Here is a 20893-nt window from a genome sequence, read left to right as displayed (position 1 = left end):
ACGTTAACATTAAGTATTTAATTAATATTAAGTTAATATTAAGTATTTAAGTTAATTTAAGTTTCAAATCATTAAATGGGACTTCCGGATGATGCAATATAAAGAAATCGTAAACACTGTTGTTTATTCCTGTAACGCAAATAAAATAATGGTCCAAATATCAAAAGTTCCATAAACTTTTCAAATCAAAACTGTGAAACAGATGTAAGCTACAGGATGCACTGAATATCAGTAGTACCAACTTACATCCCTGCCTAGTCATTTCTAAGTAGATCATGATAGTACTGTACAAATTTTGGTCAGATTTCCTATGCCATTTAAAACATAACTCATCCAATCTTAGTAATCGAATAAAGTAAGTGGCAGGGATGAAAATTGAAGTTGTTAAGAGGCTGTTTTCTGATTTTTATATTTGCATCCTGATACATGGTATAGACTGTATTTACCAGAACACAATCTTCAGTGCTGCTAGTCTGACTTTCTTTGGTGCTTTTTGTGTTTAGTTTGGTTGTTGAACCTACCTGCTTCTTTAAACATTACCTTTTTCCACGTTCACTGCTGTAATGACTTTAGAAACTTTGGCAGCTATCCTGCCTAATTTTGCAAGAGGAACACTTTCTCACTTGTCTTGAGAGTGTACTCTTAATTGAGGCCATGCGAGGGTAGTTAGAAAGGATGATGCTTCTCCAGAGCTTTGATGACTAAAGTATAGAAAAGAAAGAAAAAAAATGTGATCTGTGCGTCTCTGTTCTGCACAGGTTTTGAGTTAACTTTCAGTGTTCTTGCTGTACAGTTGTTGAATAGAGTATAATGTGGAAGCAGGCCTGCCATAAATTAAAATGACGTGGTAGACAGAGGTGGGGAGATCGGGATTTCTTCTGGAAACTTGCTTTCTCTTAATTTGTATGGATTTTTGTTCTATTTAATTTTGTTAATAAATTGGGTGCGATGGGGTGAGAAAGTAGTATGTCTTGTATAAGAAAAATTAAAATTTGCAACTTTAGGAAGTGGAGGAACCAGTGCTACCGAACATACCCCTACCCATCAGTGCTGCATCGCTGCCTCAGTTCAATTCTAGTTTCGTTGGTAGTAGCGCTGTCTCAGCGTCACCGAGCGCTGTTTCAACAGCAGCAATGAGCACGGCAACTCCAGCAGCTGCGACGGGCATGGCAAATCCATCAGAGGTGGAGGGCATGACAGATCCATCAGAGGTGGAGGGCATGACAGATCCATCGGAGGTGGAGGACTTGACAGATCTATCAGAGGAGGAGGTGGAGGACATGATATATACAACAGCGACGTCGGGCATAACGTGTTCAACAGTGCCCTCAGGCTTGACATATCCAATAATGGCGGCGGGCATGCCATATCTACTGATGACAAAGGACATATCAAGGTCAACAGCGGCAACGACAAGCGTGGCAAATTCAACGGAGGCGGCAGGCATGGCAGATGCAGCAGCGACGGCGGCGGGCAAGGTAAATCTTTATGCTATAAATAATGTTTACAATGAGTATACTGCTTTATTGCGAGTTGACTTTTTCTGTGGTGCTCATGAAACTAACAAATATTAGTTTCTACGCAGCTGAATGAATTGGGGTTGTATGCCAGTTTGGGGAAAAAGGCATAAATGTTTTGATTCTGCTTCTCTCAGTCTTAGAGCCTGCCAACTCCCATTTAACGTGATTGTATAACTGCTTCAAATGCTGTGGAAGTCTGCGGGGGAAGGGGGGTGTGGACTTTATGCCAAGTTATTTATAGTGGTTTGGGCAGGGGTAGAGTTAATTTTCTTCGTAGTAGATGATGCTGTGTTGCAGATTTGTGAGCAAAACAGTGTTGGTAAGGCACTGGTGTTTTAGCTGTTGCTGAGCAGTGCTCACACAGTGACAAGTCCTTTTCTGTTTCTCACGCTGCCCTGCCAGCGAGGAGGTCGGGGATGCACAAGAGGCTGGGAGGGCACTCAGCCAGGACAGCGGAGCCCAGAGGACCGAAGGGATATTCCACACCATTTAGCATCGTGCTCAGCAATAAATGCTGGGGGAAAGAAGGGGAAGGAGTGGGGAGTATGTACAGGGTTATGGCATTTGTCTTTCCAGGTAGCCATTACATGCGATGAGTCATTAATGCTACCTCAAATTTAACAACTTTACTTCTTTATTTCCGGTTCTTTTCCCTGTTACACTTGGAGGGAGTGAGCGAGTGGCTGTGTGGTGCTTAGTTGCCTGCAATGGTTAAACCACAACTTTATTTAAGTTATTAAATTAGAGGTAACGTGGTCATATAAGCCTCACATAGAATGAGCCTAGGGTGCAATAATTGGCATATTATTGCAATAAAATAAACATTAATCTGTTCCAGAGTACTTGAAATATTTTTTGTATGGTTTGAAGTAGACAGCTGCTTTAACATGTTGAGGTGTTTGCTGAAGTTCTTGGAGTATCATTGGGCTGAGTTTGCCGTTCTTCAGCTTCCTGGCTTGCTTTTCCGTGCATTTAGACCTAAGTAGCATCTCCAGCTTTTCCTCTCAGTTTCTGGAATTTGGTTTTGAAGATATTGTCCTATACCCACTTGGAAACTTCCCTGTGTTTTATTATTACTTTTATCTGCAAAATAACTCAAACATCAGGTTTTTCGACGTCACTGCGGGACTTCTGTTGGGTAGTGAATTCAGGTAGTTGTTGCTCTTAAATATAAACCTTTAATTCTTTTGAAAATACAGATACAACCAGCAGGTACTGTTAGCAGTCCTGAGTTCGCGTTTTCATCTCCAGTTGTGAAATCTACTGAGGCAGAAGTGCTACCTACGTCTTCTGTAAGTAAAATAATAAAGGAGCTTGACTTTTTTTCTTAGGCATTTAGTAGGCTGTTGCAGAACACTAAAGCAGAATCTGCCTTAATGGAGAAAAGTATGTAGGCTTCTGGCTTATAATTTGTCATTCAGCATGCGTGCTACAAATGTGAAGAGCAGCTTTCAGATTTGGTTTTGTGTGTGCATTCGATTGAAGTTCCTGTGGCTTGAGAATCTGAAAAACCTCTCTTGTTCATAGCAGATTGGGTTTACATTTAGTGTTCCCGTTGTAAAATCGGCAGAACTTTCTGGACCCAGTGGTACTCCAGTGACGCCCTTTCTTACCCTAGGTAACTGAAACTTTAGCACTTCAGATCTGAAGTGCTGATTTTCCTTTTTTTCTTTATTAAATCTTCAATCTGTCTTGTCTGCGCATGCTAGCAATTCCAGGCAGTGTTGGACTTCTGCAGTATTTTTCCAGTGACAGATCTGCTTTTATATTTTTTTTTTGTTTTGTTGCTTTTTGTTTTGCTTGTAATCATAAAGCATTGCAAAGTAAGTAGAATTTGTGAAGAGTCTTATGTGAGAAGCATGAAAGCTGGAAATTCTTGTTTCTAACAAAAGTGAGTATAATCTGCTCTAACTAGGTCACATTGTGAAAGCTGTTTTTGTTTTCTTTTGTTTCAAAAGACACCACCACCTCAACCAACATCAACACACAGAAAGAGGAGGTCAAAGATTTTGCTGGTGGTCCCTTCACCACTGCCCACGTCTTAAAGGAAGGAAGCGTCTTAGACGTTCTAAAAAATCCTGGAGAGATAATGAACTCCTTTTAAAAAGATGCTGCAAAAAATACGCTAGCATTTTTTATTAAAAAAAAACCAACACACGACTTATGGTTAATAGAGTATCTGCTATAAATATGAATGTAGGAGAGCATTACATTAAGCGCTGCGTTTGTTAGGGTGCATCTGCCCCCTTCTATTCTAAGTGGTGTTTGTTGCTGGAAGTAAAACTGCAAGATGAAAAGCAGATGGGTTGCATCTCCTTTACGTGTTAGGATGTAATTGTAAATGAGGTACTAAGAGAATTAGCCAGATAATCGGTGTTTCATTTTAAGTAAATACAATTTGTGGAATTGAAAAGGAAATGTTTGTAAAGCTCAACACTCCTGTCCCACCTTCAGCCCAGGTGAAGAAAGAATAGGAAAGAGCTTCAGTTCCAAATACATGGCGAAAGCTGCGAATCTTTGGGCCTTAGCTTACAATGGCTCCTGTGGATTAAAATTTAAACTGCAAACAGAAGTGGAGTGTTTTACGTTAAAAACCCTTTTCTGAATTTTGTTTTTAAGCAATTGCAATTGTTTTCAACAGTTTCATAAAGTGTGTTTTTCACATTGTTCAAAGACTTCATTTTTGACTAAAAAAAAACCAACAAACAAACCACAAAACAACTATGTTCAATGTAGATTTACAAGCAACTTGAGCTGCTGTTTAAGATGCATTTCCTTTAGTCTTTCTGTATTAGTAGCTTGTCTTTTCTGTTAAAATTGCCACCTTTTAAATAAGGAGTTGTCCTGTGTCCGATGCATTTTGAAAAAGATTATAGAAAATTAGACAGTTGTTCAATTGTCTTGAGTTTTTATTATTTAATTAATATTCAGCATCTGTGGGAAAATACCGCATGGATTGCTGCTCCGAGTACAAACTTCTGTACAGTTACTGGAGTAGATTTGAGTCATCTGCTACGGAAGGAGGAGCTTTAGAAATTTGATTCGATTGGGCATCGCGTCTTAATCAAATTGTATTATTTCCATTCCACGTTGGACTGTCAGATTTCAGTCAGCTACTGTCTGTTTGTACTTGTATCGACCAGTGAAAATGTTGATTTAAAGCTTGCTTGGAAACAAAGAGTTAAATGAAGCTTTAACGAAATGTTCTGTTGTGACCCAGTGCAGCAGATGAAATTTCATCCGTTTAGATAAGATTTCTGGGGACTTCCTGTTGCGCTCGGTCTGAATGTCTAGTTGTAACCATTGGCACCTGGGTTGAAATTTTTGCCCTCTAGTAAAGTCACTTAGTTACATGTAGTGAGGTGCTGGGCTAACAGGAAGACTTTTTTTTCTTGCTTCCTAGACTTTGGATTGTTGAAAACACGCTCTTCTACGTCTGCACAACCTACAACAAGCACAGTGGTTTATACTAGGCCTGCAATAACAACTTTTTCTGCAGGTAAAGAGACTTCTAAACAAGCATCGTACTGGCAATCTGATACATGTGACCCTTTTCTGCAAAACAAAGACATAAAGGACAAATGTGTAACTTGTCAAGCTACTAAAGCCTCAACAGTTGAGAGTATGAAACAGACAGTAAGTTCAAGTCAATGCGACACCTCAAAGCCAGCAGCGCCCCCAGCAGGGATGCTGGGCTTTGGAGACAAATTCAAAACAGTACCTGGAACGTGGGATTGTGATACATGTCTTGTCCAAAACAAACCGGAAGCTACAAAATGTGTAGCATGTGAGACACCAAAACCTGGAACGGGAGTAATGCCTGCTCTGACATGACCAGTGGTCACAGACAGCTCGGTGACAGTGACATCCTCCTCGAGCAGCACTGACACAACAGCCACTCTGGGCTTTGGAGACAAATTTAAGAAGGCGAAAGGCTCTTGGGACTGTGGAATATGCCTTGTACCAAATAAGACGGAAGATAACAAATGTGTAGCCTGTCAGTCTGAGAAACCAGGTATGGTCCTTTTTTTCCTGTTGTTTCCATCCTAGCCTCTGTGAATCTTGTACAGAATAAAAGTACGTTGCATATATGGAATATTTTAAGCAACACGATTCCCAGGTACGGTTGATGGGTTAGCGGCTGTCTGCAGGATTGGTTTACAGGCACTTCAGAGGTCTCAGCCCAGGTTCCAGCCTGTCGCATAAATTGAACTGATTGTGAAATGTATTAGTACGGAGCTGGATCAATGCAGATACCCCCGGCTTTGCAGCTGGTGAGGGAAGATGGCTGAAGTGGGTGACTTAATTTAAAAACAACATAGTGATTTTTCACTGGTGAAAATGAGAACTCCATAGAAAGAGTTAAAAATGACTGCGTTTTTCTCTTTCAAAAAATAAGTAAAAAAAATTACAGAATGTGTCCAAAATGCCTCTACTCACCGTTTGTATGTAATTGAGGGGAGATGTGAAGCCAGATTTCAAGACAGTGTAGTCTTAACTAGTCTTAAGCTAAAGCAGAGAGATGCCTATGAAGGTCAGTGGTAGGCTTCAAGAAAGCGAGTGACCCGCTGGGTAACTTCTTCAGGGCAGTACTGGGTTGTTTCCCATTGTGTGTGACCGTAATTGATTTTGAGCGTGGTTGTATTGTTTTTAAAATACGATTCTAATTCTAACTTTGACTCTAAATGTCATTTAACATGCCATTACATCGAAAAACACCTGTGCAAATATATCGTGGAAGAAACAAATTAAGATGGACTAGACCGGGCTTTTGTAATCATCCTGTGCGGTAAGACTGAAATTTCATGAGGTAAGATAATGGATTTCAGACAGAGTTGATTCTCTTGGACTTCCAACCTCTGAGCGGTCAGTCGGCATCTTTGTCTGAGGCTCTTGCCATTGCAAGGAGGAATTTTGGAAATGAGGGGTTTACTGTGACCATGGTGCAGTGAATTGCACGGTTACGTTGCACTTGTCAAGAGGAAGAGCGATGCAAGTAATACTAGGATAAAAGTTTTCTGCGTGTGCTGTGGAAGGGAAGAGCCATTCTTGTCTTTCCGGTTTTGAATTTGAAGCGTTATCTTCTGCTTCTCTCTTAAAAGGCACCTTTTTTTTAAAAGGCACCTGTCAGGCCTCTTTATGGAGGTTACACTGTGGTCAACAGCAGCAGAAGCTTGTGTGCTGAACAGAGTTGTGTGTTGTTTGGAAGCTTTGAGTTCCACTCTGGTTTTTTTGTTTGTTTGTTTGTTTCTTTGTGGGATTTTGGTGGCTTTTATTTTTTTCAGGGGCGGGGGGGGGGGGAGTTGCGGAGTAGTTTTGAACATTTCTGTGGGATTTGACAAATCAAATTTAAAAGTTAATGTTCATTTTATAGTTCATGTTCAAACAGGATGGTTAACTGTCTTGTTTGTCTCACAGAGGGTCCAACACCTGTGACCAGTAGCAGTGCATCTGCATTTTCTGCTCCTTCTGGAGAATTTCTGGATTTAGACAAATTCAAGAAGCCTGAAGGAAGCTGGGATTGGGAGACCTGCTTGGTTCAAAACAAAGCAGAGGCCACGAAGTGTGTAGCCTGTGAAAGTGCAAAGCCAAGCACCAAAGCAGAGCTCAAAGGTAATCCTTAATGATTAAAACGAGGATGCATATTCTGTGATTTATTTTTTGGTTTGCTCTGATTTTTTTTATTTTCTTACCTGTTAAGCACAATTATTTTTTCCTTTGAGGTGTGGCAAAATTATTCGTTTTTCCTGTAGGAATATTGCCTAGATAACATCTGTTTCCACACTTTTCCCCAAGAATAAGTTTATCCTTTTTAGAGAAAAGCTTTCATTAATGACGTGCTTGTTCTTTACATGCCCTACACGTTGTTCATTTGGAGTTCAGACTAAAAACATGATCTTTCAAAGAAGTTCGTATACTTTTTAAAGCCAGGTGGTGGGCAGAAAACACAATTGTGAAAAGTTTTATGTAGAGAGGAAGCATGGGGTTTTCTTGTTTGTTTTACTGTTTGGTGGGTTGTTTTTTAAACAGTTTTGACTGGAAAGATCAGGACTAGAATGTAGTTCAAACCTTCATGTACTTCAGGTAAACAGAATATCTTTTGTCTTCACTTGTGCGCTTATGTCCATCAAGTAAGACCTCTGAAACCATACTAGAAAAAATCTGCGGGATTTGATATGTTCATGTACTAGAGCTTTAGAAAAAGTTTAATTCCTATATGCAGCATGTCTTCTGTCCTGGTTATTGATACGTACGCAATTAGTAGCAATCCCTTTTTTGATCTCAACACTAGGTTTAGACAAAAAATTGCGACACCTTAAGGAACCTGTCCTGCATCTCATACAAGCACAGAAGTTGCAGTGTCTCAATGCTAGCAGTACAGTTGGTGGTAAAATCTTTAGTAGGGTGAAATAGAGGCCTCACACTTTTCAGAGAAAAAAAGAGATGAGAGAGAGTATCTTATTCCCACGTACTTGCAACTATGCTGCAGAGTGTACTGCTGTTACTCTAGTGCTACAAAGGTCCAAAAATCACTGAACAGTTATTAGCCAGTTTTGTATTCCTTTAATTTGTTGAAAGACTGCAGTAGAGGATTGAAGTTTTTATTGAGGATCACTGTGTGGAAAAATTCTGATTGTTAAATGTCATTTGTATGACTTAAGAACCGCGTTTTGGAGTACAGAATTCAGTATTAATTCCAGAAGGGGTAAGGGGAAGGACATTAGCTAGTAATCCCGAACAAAAGCAGTGTATAGAGCTATACTGATTTTAATCGCAGTATTCTTACAGTTGGTCTGTTACTGAACAGATATGTTTTGGGGAGATATGGTGGCCAGGGAGGCGTGTGTGTTTGTGTGCTTCCTCTTCTAGTTAAGGTTCTGGGGTTTGGTTTTGTCAGGAAAATTCGATGAGGCACCTTGTGTAAAAGGAAATGTTAACCAGCATTTTTCAACACGGTGTAGTCCCTTAAAAGTGTCATAGATGAAAAGAGGCCATAAACGCTGGGGGAAAAAGTTAGTGGGAAACTGAGAGCAGGATCACATTCAGTAGTGAGAGAGCAGCAGCCTAGGGAAAGCTGATGGATGACTGTAACAGATAGTTCTATTTTAAGTGTAAAACAACACTCAGTACTTTATAATGGTGGTCTTACCAGAGGGTTCTTCTCCATGGCTCCTAAAAGCACGTCTTGAAGGCATTCGAGTGCAGTGAACTTAAGCTGTAAGAGTTGGGCTGGTAAGCTTGGCCTGATTTGAAGCTGTAGGCACGGGGCTATAATTTCTGAACAGGCTACAAAAGAAACTGTACCACTGTGCTTTTCAGTGCTCCGTTTAGCAAAGCCATCAAATTGTTGCAGGCAATTGATGTTGTTCTTCTAAGAGCACCTGAAAGATATTTTTGTTTGAAGAGTTCAGAGGTACCGGTTAATACTGGTTCAGATAATTACAGCCAGCTCTTGGTGTTTGTGACCAATAAAGTTTGTGGCTCCAAAAGGAGTGGGTTAGTGCTAACTGATTAACTGCTGTATATGCAGAAATATGGAATCTGATTACTTACGCAGAGAGCACTTAAAATGTATTGTTTTGCTGGCTCTCAGTGAGTTGCATCTTAATGCTACCAAGGAATAAGCTTTTTGCTTCTGGCCCAAGTTTTTTAATTTGGTGAAAGCCTTTTCTGTGCACGTGCACATGCCAGAGAGGTTGCTTAAGTAATAGAAGCTATAGTAGCTGCTATCTTCTGTTTTTTGTAGAAGACAGAAACTGAATTCGTTAGCTTTGTAACTGTTATGCATACCAGAATTGGTTTTCTCCCTTTTGAAAATAGTAGAGGGTATGCCTATGTCAGATTTGGTGAGCAAGGTGATCAGATGAGGGCACTGCAAGACTGCCAGAACGCACCAGGTCTGGGGGGAAAAGGAATCCGGCTGAGCATAGGAATTTCTAAAAGGTAACCAAGGAGTTGTGCATTGATACAGTTATTCTAAATAATCAGATTCTTGTAGCTCTGCCTTTGGAAAGTCTGTGGCCCTTGCTGTAGTGGCTGTACACACGATGCAGTCTACAAAACCAGAAATGCAGAAGTCCTATGTTTTGACTCCCTGGATTCATCAACCTGCTTCAGGATGGCTGGGGGAATCCAACTGTTAAGTCTAGCCAGACAGCGCAACTTGGGCTTAGCTGCCATTGTAACCAGCCTTGTTTCTCAACAGTAGCAAAGCTGAATGCATTGGTAAATATTTTCAGGTTTGGGCCTGCATAAGGTAGAAGGGACAACAAGTGGTTTTATATGCTAGGGAGTTCTTGTTCTTAGAGCTTTCCCTCTAGTTTGAGAGAAGCACATAACTAGTTTTACAGTGGGTTGACAGGAAAGAAGTGGGGGGGAAAAATGGGAACGCAGGGAGAAAGCCAAAGGCGTTATTACTGGAACAGGTTTAGAATGCTATTCTTTGCTTTTCATGAGCTTAGGGCAATGGGGAGTTTAAAGCTTAGCACTTCCTGAGAGGGTTTCTTACTCTACCGGCTCAGTTCTATCACTTATTTAAGGCAATTCAGGTCTCTGAACGGTTAAAGAATTGATACCAAATTTGATGAACTTTGATCCAGGATACTGACAAAACAGGACTTCATATAAACAATTTCAGTATGTTCATGAGGTTAGCTTGTGCGTTCTGTTAAATAGTAAAAAATGACACGTGTTTCTGTTTACCTAGCATAATTCTGCAAATGTTGCCTCCTTCTGCTTTAGAATGGAAATGCTCTTCTCCAAGAGAGCACTGTCCAAACTTCTTTGCCAAAATTTTTTGATTAAATTAATATTGTTTTATTTTGAAAACAAGAATAAGCCACAAACATGTTTTCTTGCTTCGGCTATCCAGAAGAACGTCAACAGTATTTTCAGATTTTCCTTCCCTACACAACTGTATGTAGGAAGAGTGCAGTTGGAAGCAGAAGACCTAAGGTGATGTATCTTCTGTTTGTTTACTACAGTAACAAGACAATGGATTACCTCTTTATTAGAACTTGTGTAGCTTTGCAGTATTGAAACAAATGTAGGTATTAAAATACACATCAGTAATACGTTTCTGAATGGCTGAGTACCGTGCTCTCTTAGCATTGAAATACCCAGCCATTGGATTAGTTTGTCCCTCATGTTTGCTTAGTTTGGAAGCTATTTCAGAATGCCTTCAGCTTGTATTCTTCCCCAAAAGCATAGAACTCACTTCTCTGCATCCCCAATTCAAGTCAGAGAAACTGGACACTGCAAACACAGGAGGTCTGCCTGTACAGAATCAGTGAAGACAAGTCTAAACAGCGGATTTTTTTGAATATGCAGCTGGGTTATCTGAATGTTCTTTATGCAGTGTACCTCAGTTTTAGTACAGATAGCACTTGTCTTGGTTCTTGTCATTAGTCTGAAGCTGCCCCTGAGAAAATCTTGAAAGGGAAAGTAGTGAAAGCTAATCAGCTGGCCCTTTCTTCTTAAGAACCAGCGTATTTTGTAATTCTCCCACTAATAATAAGGCGTCATGCTGGAGAATCGCGATTGTGTTGTTAAGCAAGACTGACTTCACCTGAGTGGTATAGTTGGCAGCTGTTGAATGTTTAATGGACTTTAAACAAACAAAAAAACAGAGCAGGTGGAGGTAGACATGGCAAACTGACAGGCAGTGTCAGATGCTTCTTTGAAATGGATAATCTGACTCCATTCACTTCTTTCTGGAAATAAGATCTAGTAATTAACCAAACAAAAGATAGAAGGGTTAAGACTGCATCTTTAAAGCAGCTGTGCTTGATAAATGTCTCTGGTCTTAAATCAATCTTTAGCAAAGCACAGAGACTTAGCAGCAGCTTGCTTATGCCAACGCTAAAAATACTTGATGTGTACAGGTAACCATGTCAAGGCTCTGGAGTTAATCCATGAGAACAATTCCTTCTGGTATTGGCAAAGGTGAGGATGCTTGCTTCTATAGAAATGAGGTTTTGAGCTGTGACTTAAGCTGTCACTTAGGTGACTGTTTAGGAAAGCTTCCTTTTAAGCTTTGAAGTATGTAAGCTAACAAATTGTTTAAGTTCAGAACTGGGTTTACAGTTTCTTGTTCTCTGACTGTATGCAACTCCTCATGTTTCAGACTGAAAGCAGAATTGCAGCGGTACCAGTCATACAACTATAATGATTATTACCAAGATTACCAGAACTACTACTCGCAGAGGAGTTACGATGCTTACGCTGACTACAACTACAGCTCCTATGCTCCCTATGACAGCATGCAAGCTGTTGGAGACTGCTCTTTAGGAGATTCTTTAATGGCTCCAGCTGTTTTTGAGGTAAAGATAGTGCACGCTTGCTGTAAAGAAAATATTTCACAGATAATATGTTGTACAGATTTGTGTGAATCAGCAAAAAGAATCCGAAGTTGAAAACATGCTTTCTGCTTAGTGTGAAGTTAAAAGAGCAGATTCCATTCAGAGGTGTTTGTATTTAAGTGCTTAAATAGTAAATCCATAGAATTAGTGATTTATACACCATTATTTGTTCACGCATACCAAAGAATGGTTTTGACAGCATAATTGCGTACGCTTCTTCTGTTCCTGTTCTTCTGATTTGCTTTGCTTAAAGCAAATTAAACAGTTGTTGTAAGTGGTCTTATCGTGGTCAATGTATTAGTTGTGACCTCCGGAGGTCCCTTCCAACCTGTACTGTAATATTGGCTTTCTTCTAAAAATAAGTAGATAAAATGCCATCTATCCTTGTAGTTGTAGGAAGAAGGAATGGGTTGAGACTGCAGCACTTTGAATCTGTGATGCTTTCTGAAATGAGTTATGACTAAACTTAGCCTTTTCTGTCTTTCAGGAATCTTCAGTTATGACTAATATCGGTGATGACCTAATTACTGACGGTAATAAGGGTTCTATCATTGTCACTTGAGTTTAGCCATCCTTGTGCCTTTTAACAATACAAGCCAACCTCTACTGGATGAAGAACATCTTGAAAATTCAGCTGAGGTCAAACCTCTGTGGGGTTGATCTGCAATCAGCTGGGGTTTTAAAGCTGATACAGCATACACTGACCGCATCAAGTAAAACGGGACACTGTCAATGCTTCGCAGCAGGTTTCTTGTACCTGTGCCTTCATTCCCATTTGAAAATGGTCTAAGACAGAATTTTGTTCTTTGTATTGGTTCCGCTAAACAGATTTTATATTAGAAACTCAGTAATATGCAAAAGCTTTGTTCTCCACCCTGAGGTAAAAGCTTATGTTGCAGATTCCAAAAGGAGGATTCAGCTTGCACTTACAAATACGGTACAAAACATATTTGTGTCCTGGAAGGTTTGCAAAGTTCCTCACGTGGAGGCATTTTGTGTTAGTGTTTAGAAACTATCCTATGTAACGTGTATTGCCGTAGAAGTGAATTAAATGACTCTTGGGAGGGTTTCATGGCTGATTATCCTTAACCGTTATCTTTACTATCTTAAACCTTGTCTTTGTCTTTATCTTGAAAGACAATTCTAGTCCCAGCCTTCTAATATACAAATTCCCAAAAGTTGGAGTTGTGAGGCTCAAAATTTTAGAGGACTAAATACCTCACTAAAATTAGTAGATCTAATAGCTTATTACACTTAGCTTAAAATACATTTTGTTAGCCATTTCACATGAAGTTTTTTTGTGCGCATGCCTCAGATTTGATACTTGGACTTACCAGGCTTTTATTTTCAGATCCACAGCTCTACTTGGATGTTGATGAAATGAACAGACAATTCACGGAGACAAGCGAAGAACTCTACGATTCACTCATGAATTGTCACTGGCAACCTCTGGATACGGTCACTTCTGAAATCCCCTCTGCTATTTAAGCGTCTTCTAGAGCATGACCGTTAGGACCAAAGTGCTAAAACTACATTTCTTCTACATTATTCTAGCTCATAAGTTTTAAAGCACAATGATAGGTTGGGTTTTTTTTGCTATGCTTTTGACAGTTTCTGTAATCTTTTTGTTCATCACTCCCTTCTTGGAGCATCATGAAGTCATGTAAATATTCGAGAAATGTAAAGAGGTAAATGGGGTCTTATCTTAAAGATAAGACTTGCCTGTGTAAATAAAAAATTTGTATCTGCAAACCTGCCAGCAAGGGATTTTACTTGTACCTGTGTGCAGCACGTTCTCTTCCGGCTTATGGAATTTAACAAGGTAGTAAGGGTATTTCATCTGTCTTTATTTTTATATGGGCATTAGGACACAAGCGAAATCTAGCTTTCCCTTGTTTTCCTGGTTCCTTAGGTAAGCGACAAGCCAAGCCTTTCATGTGCTTGCTTAGACTGGAAGTATGTATGGGAGACACTCACAGGCCTTGCTATGGAAACACCTGTGCCCACTTTTTCCTGCAGGCTGCTGGCTCTAACTGTACTACTGATACATGCTAGGTCAGCTAAAATTGGCTTATAAATAGGGTATGTTAAGCATATGGAAGTGTAGACTTCAACTGCCATAGCTACAAACATCCCGTGGAATGAGGATGATGTCTGCTGGCACTCTCTGCATCAGCATTCAGTTTTCCCTTGCCCTTCTTACTGTTAGACTTCTCAGCTGACGCTTTACAGCGAAGAAATTGCTACAACATAATCCGTGTTCTTAAACCTAAAAAAAAAAAATCTTGGAGAAAACAACTTGCTGGTTTTCCCTCCTTGCTGGCAAGGAGAAAAATAGTCCACCAGGAACAACAAAAAAATCCTAGTAACAGCTCCTTAAGTTATACCCTCTGCTACCCTCTCTGATTGCTCTGGTCTTCCTTCATTCGTGGTAATGAAGTTTTTAAAGCTCTGGTAGAAGGATGACAGCACTCAAGTCAAAGGAGATGAGAGCAATGAGGAAAGCTTTGCTTTAAGCTAGAGCAGTCTTGCGAGTTGCTGCCTTTATGCTGTTCTTATCTTGAAGGGTACAGAGTCTTTTCCAGTCATAGGGACTCCATAACCCTATGAGTATGGAGAAATAGTTGCTAATTAACAGTGTGTATAGTAAGTAAGTGAGGCTGGAAACAAAAGAATATTCCTCCAAGAAAAAAAAGGAAGCAGAAATTACTGTACTTAATAGCTGGGGAAGCTGTTAAAGCTAGTTGACACAGTTCTGGTACTGCCGTGTGTGTTTTGGGGGCAACATAAACCATAATTGCTGTGATGGCAGGTAAGAATCCAATTCTTTTTTATGGCTTAGTGTAGTCAGTGAAAGCAGTGGTCCTAAGCTGCATGCTGTTCTTAAATGTAATGCAAATTCTCTTTTGTGACTCCTCAGTACTTCCAGGTTACTTGTAGCTGATCACCAGCAACTGCTTCTGTTAGCTATTAGCTGTTGGGTTTTTGCTAGGAATACTTTCAGTCCTGAATTGAAATGATGACATCCTGAAACAGAAGAGGCTCTTGGAGTATTGTAGGAAGCACATTCTTCCTGGTTCTAGTGCAGGTGTAGACGTAGGAGGAGACAGAAGGCAAAGAACCTCACATAGGTGGAGGGGGTGAGGTGGCATCACAGTTAGAGCTGTTGCAGTTAACTCTTCCCAAAGCATGAAAGCAACATGGCTGGGAACAGGGATTTGTTGGGTTGCTTCTTTGTGTGAGCCAGGGAGTCTTTTGAGGGGCAGATTAATAAGAATATGACACAAGGTAGAGGTGCAATAGATGAAGCAAAGAATCTGGGTGGGAAAAGGGTTGCTTGTACGTGTCTATGGAATTGTTTCAGGGGACTGAGCTGGGGCAAATTCAAGATAATAGATGCAGCCTCCTTGACTTTGGATGGCAGTGCTGAAGCTTCAAAACCTTACAAGCTTTGATGCCACTTCAATTGTAGTGCATAGCTGTGGTACTTGAGCTCAGAAGTGCAAACTGCACAGGATTTTTTTATCTATTTTCTTCAACGTGAGCAGCAAAACATCTTCCAGGAATGTGCCTGGGTGCTACGCTGCTTTGACACGGCTTGCTTTGCATCACCAAACACAGTAGTTAGGTTGCATCGAGTACTTTGTGGAAACATTCATTGTGTTGTCACCCAGAAATGGGATGCTACAGATATGTGTTGGCCCGGCAGTATCAGTGCTGGTTTTTGGCCTTTGAGAGGTTGGTCCATAACATGTGACCTGTGTAACGAGAGGCCCACATAGATTGGTGACTTCATTAAGTCTGATGCTGTGGTGGTGTGTGACCCAAGGCCCTGAACGTCAGAAAATCAGGCTGTGGCCACCTATTTTATGCAGACTTTGCCTATTAACAAGGTCTCTACACTGTACGTTAGAGACGTGCGCCTCCTTTTCCGGACTAGATAGCGAAAATACCAGTTTTGTAGTTCAGTGAATGAGATTGGTTGGGCTGTTTGTTCTCCAGAGCTGAAAAATGTTGGGAGTGTATTCTCTTGGAGTCCACAGAAATGAAAATGATGAGAGGAAGAGAACGTTGGTTGCAGCCCGCGTGCTGCTGTTATAAAGTAGTTCTCTGATGTCTTTTTCCCTCTGCTGAGACTTATCAGCCTATCGTCCTTTCCTGTTAGGAGCGCATACATGGCTTGGGATGGTGTGCGCAGGGCAGATTCTTTACCGTAAGAGCACAGTGAATGCCAGACTTCTTCCTGTACTGCCGTGTTAACCGTGAGTCACAAATTCAGGAAGCAGTGATTGCATCGGAACTGCTAGAATGCTTTGCGGAGTCTTTTTACTGGGTAAACTTCACAGCTGCAGTTACAACTTCCAGCCTGTGTTAGCTGAACACATCGTACTGGTGCCCGCCATCAGTTTGACAAAGATGGGATTGCAGTAGGAACTTGCTTTTTTCCTTCTTTTTAATTAAACAAGTCTTTGAAGCAACTTTTCCAACACCGCCATACTTCACTTCTTCCAGTTATTTTCTGTTTTACTTAGCTGAAATGTTTTTTTTTCTTCCAAGCTTGAGGAAGTTTTCTACAAGAATGTCCCGTAATGATTTCATAAACTCTTTTCGTTGTACCTAGCTGCAACAGAGAGTGGGGGGAAGATTGATCAAATGGTGATGATCGCTGTCATTCTGCTGGACACGCAGATACTTGCCTTTCGTTTTGGCTCATTTTTAATACCAATTAACTTCAGTGCCTCGCGTTAATAGACACCGTTTGACTGCATCGGCAAATGTTTCTGAGTCGTGAGTGTCATTAAAGGCCTGTCACCCTATGGAAATCCTTCTAAATAAGAAAAATGGCATTTAAATAAATAAATAAAGCAGCGTTTGAACTTATGAGCAAACCTAGCGTAGCTGCCTTTGACGCTGATCTGGAGGAGAAAAATCACGTTATCACGCTACTATGGTTGCCTTAATAGGTTTGGTGTACATGAGGGAGGGAAGTATTATGTGATGTTTGCCTAGCTATTACATGGCCGATGCAGGAGGGGTTTTAGTCAGTTCCCTGAGCACGTATTGTTGCAGAAGTCGGTGATTTCACTGCCCAATGTCTGTTATTAAGGGCACGATTCATGTCCCGTTATCGTTTTTATTCTTTATTTATGTGTTTATTTTCTGGGGCGGCGATCTGTCACGATGCCCATCGTTCCCCTGCCGTGGGGTAGAATTTAGCGTGACGACTGCCTCCCGGACCAACGGGGCCACGAATCCGGCCTAAAACACTGCTTGTGCGTTGGTTGTCGGCGTGGGGGCTGTTGGTTGTCGGTGCGGGGGTATCGGTTGTCGGTGCGGGGCTTTTCTGACGAGCACTGTGGGCTCGGGGCGCCGTCCCACGCCCGGCGCGGTGCTGCGGCACACCAGCGGTCGGCGCCACGGCGCGGGGAGGCTCTGGAGGTGACTCCTAGCCCCGTGCTTACGGTGGCCGGGCCGGGGTTCATTATGGCGGCCGGGTCCTGAGGGCGGGAGCGGGAGGGCGGCGGGACCGGGACGGGACCGGGGCGGGGCGAGGAACGGGAGCGGCAGCGGGAGGGGGGGGCGCGCGTTCCCGTGAGGGGAGGGGGCGCGCGAGGGAGGGAGGGGGAGGGTGTGAGAAACACTCCGTAGCCAATAACTTGGGCTCAGGCGAGGAGCTCGGCGAAGCAGGAATTTATTCGCGATCGCAGTGGCGGGCGTCCCGTCCGTGCGAGGACTACCGCACACCAAATTTCCCTGGTGTATTGCCAAGCACTTCCCCGTGCAAGGGCTTACCATACACCACATTTCCCGAGACTCTTCCTTTCTCTCCCTTATCTCACGCTTCGTCCGTCTCCGGCCGCGCCCCTCGCGGAGCTGCGGAACCGCGGATCAGGACTCCACACTCGCTCCGTACAAAAGTACGTCTCAATCACACGGCACACAGAGTCTCACCCGACCCCCAAGGCAATACTTCCTATTTCTTACCTTGGTCTGTGCACAGAGTTACCGGATCAATTCTCAAAGCCGGAGTGCCTGCCTTCTTCCCTTCCCCACTCCTTCACGGATCCTGCCTCTTTCATCAGTCTCGGGCCCTCTGTCAGCTCTCCGCAGAACCGCCGCCGTCGATGCACAGGACCGCTGAAATCAGCGGGGCATGCCTTCCTGCTGCTGCGGCGGTGGGGCTCCCCAGTAGGCGACTGGCTCCCGGACGAGCCCCCAAATTGTGAGAAACACTCCGTAGCCAATAACTTGGGCTCAGGCGAGGAGCTCAGCGAAGCAGGAATTTATTCGCGATCGCAGTGGCGGGCGTCCCACGAGCAGGAGCGCCCCTGCTGGTTCCAAAACCCAGTTTATATACTTTTTGATGACGGGACCCTCCCCTGTTTCCCCACTGAGGGGGTGATCCAGGCTCACAATCTGTCTGATGCTTCCCAGACAATGCATGGCCTTCAGTTGCCGGCCTGTTAAATTTCGAATTTCTTTCGACTTTTTTACTGGTTGAAGCGGTAATGGTTCTTCACTTACCTGACTTGACTCAACACCGTGATTTTCCCCGAATTGTTCTACGGAGTCTGGTTGTCTGCATTTTACAAGGTCGCCTGCTAAGCGTTCTTATCGCTGCAAGCACACCTCGATACCCCATTCCTTACCTTTAAACAACGTAACTCTGCAAAAACAACATTTTTATTCCCACGAGGGGCAGGGCAGGCCCCGCGGCGCGTGGCGGCGGGGGGCGGGGGGGCCCCGTGACGGCACCGAACGCGGGGGGGGGGCGGTATGGCCTCGGGCGGCGCGACCGGTAGCGGCGCGACCGGCAGCGGCATGGCCGGCGGTGGCAGGGCCGGTGGCGGCGGGGCGCCGGGCGGCAGCCCAGGAGCCCGATCAGGAGGAGGAGGAGCAGGAGGAGGAGGAGGAGGAGGAGGAGGAGGAGGAGGAGCGGCCGGCGGCAAGGTGAAGAGGCGGCGCCACCGTTTGGGCGCCGCGAAGCCCCCCTGTGCCAGGAGCAAGCGGGTGAGGAGCGGCCCCCCCACAGCGGGCCCTTCCCCCTCAGCCCACCAGTTACCCCCTTACTTACCCCCTTACCTTACCCGCCCCTTTATCCCCTTAGTTACCCCCTACCCACCTCCTTACCCCCTTAGTTACCCCCTCGACCGCTTAGTTACCCCCTTAGTTACCCCCTCAACGGCTTAGTTACCCCCTTAGTTACCCCCTCAGCCCCTTCCTAACCCCCTCAGTTACCCCCTCAGCCCCTTCCTAACCCCCTCAGTTACCCCCTCAGCCCCTTACTTACCCCCTTACCCCTCTACCCAGCCCATTACCCCCCTCCTCCCCCTCCCCTTCACCCCCAGCCCGCTGCCCTCAGGACCCCCAGTGCCACCCCCAGGGCTTTCCCCGCTCCCTGCACCCCTCCTCAGCCCATCATCAATTCTCTGAACGTTACCTGCCAGGCTTTGCTTCTCGTTTGTGCTGTAGGGTACAGCAGGTTGACGGTGAAAGCGGTCCGTCAATTCGGGGTGTGAAAATCCCCGTGCTGGAGGGGGGACGCGCCGAGATCCCTCCCAGCAGCTCTTTGCTAAGAAATGTCAGGACGCCCAGAGAGATGCTCTGGAGATGCCCTCTGCACATGTTTGTTCAGCCAAAACCTCTCCGCTATTAAATGAGCAACGTAGCTGAGGGGATTGATTATCATATGCAAAACCAAGGGAGCGCTACGCATGGATAGCTGCTCAATTAGGTTTTTATCACTTGCAGAAATGCCAAGTCCCTTATACCACATATTGACAATCAATCTTGTCCATCTAAAGCTGGCCTGGAAGGGCAATGCAAACATTCCCCACGCTTACAGAGCAACCGTTGAAACCTCTGGCTTGAACAGTGCATTAATGTTGAAAGTGCCATAGCTTGCGTGTGCCGACACTGTGTAGCTAACTGATAAACCTTACACGTGGATTAAAAATAATCAGTGGAGATGGTTTTCTAACTTTTCCATTGTCTGTTATCTCTGCGTGTTTTCCAGTAGGTTTATTTAAAGAGTGTGCCAGAGCAAACACGTGCGTGGGGATATCTGGGGGATTCTGCACAGAGAATGGCTGCTGCACATCCAGCGCAGATCAAATTAACAGTAACTTATCGGGGAAGAATTTTAATGATTTGATAAATAGACAAACTGATAGGTGTTACATGTGTGCATTTATTATAGCAGTTAGCTTTGTAACCAGACGAATCGTGCAAATGTTCATAACGTAAAAGGACGAGCTTTGAGCAGATAGCTTGCTTAGAGCATTTGTCAATTAATTTCAGTTTATCTTCAATATCATGTCCACTCTGCAGAAGGTTCTGTGGCTTAATGTTAATTGTCTCTCAGTGATGCAGTTGGGGAGGCACGAAAGCGACCGATGCGATTTTGTGAGGTTATACCTCTGGTTCTGATCCCTACCCCGCTGTTTTTCTCATCCTTCCCCCTACAACTTTAGTCGATAAGTCGATTCTTAGAAATACTTAAATAGATGTGTTTTGTGTGCTTGTGATCCTAATTACAGCCCACCAAACCCTCTGTCTCTTACCATTAAGCTCTGAAGGTGCCTGGGCACTGTAGGCAGTATAGTTAGCAGCTTCAAAGTTCCTGGGAACTAGTCCTGGATCTAATTTACCTTTTTTTTTTCCCCCTGCCTGCAGGAGGGATGATTAGCAGGATGCCTAGCTCATGATTGTCAGCTTTCTGGATATTAATTTTTATTATTAATTTTTATTATTAATTATATTCATTTATATTAATTTATCTTTTATTTAACCGTAGTTCCTGGGGCTTTCGGTCAGGTGGGAATTCTCCGATCGTACCCGATGTATGCCGCAGAGTCAGTCTTCTACAAAATACAGCAACAGCTTTAGAAGGCTCTTGCAAGAGGAGGTGCTGGTGCTATAGCTATAGCTGTGTTTCTTGCAGGACATCTTCTGGGTTAGCCTGACTGTTGAGAGCAGAACTGTTTTTTGTGCGTATAGTCACTGCAATTC

General features: G+C 43.2%; 1 protein-coding gene across 1 annotated transcript; it reads left to right on the top strand.

Annotated features, from left to right (window-relative positions):
• The first annotated feature begins 1132 nt into the window (after positions 1–1132).
• On the top strand, positions 1133–13498 carry LOC310891972 (uncharacterized protein). The gene is made up of 7 exons (XM_083854176.1): positions 1133–1478; positions 2720–2732; positions 5020–5105; positions 9271–9464; positions 11647–11842; positions 12369–12414; positions 13233–13498. The coding sequence occupies exons 1-7, from the start codon at positions 1134–1136 to the stop codon at positions 13367–13369; spliced, it is 1017 nt and encodes a 338-aa protein (XP_083710302.1). The 5' UTR covers position 1133; the 3' UTR covers positions 13370–13498.
• Positions 13499–20893: the final 7395 nt, after the last annotated feature.

The sequence above is a fragment of the Anser anser genome (assembly GCF_964211835.1).
Source record: "Anser anser genome assembly, contig: HAP1_SCAFFOLD_171, whole genome shotgun sequence".
Taxonomy (NCBI): domain Eukaryota; kingdom Metazoa; phylum Chordata; class Aves; order Anseriformes; family Anatidae; genus Anser; species Anser anser.
This window is presented reverse-complemented; position numbering and strand designations above follow the sequence as displayed.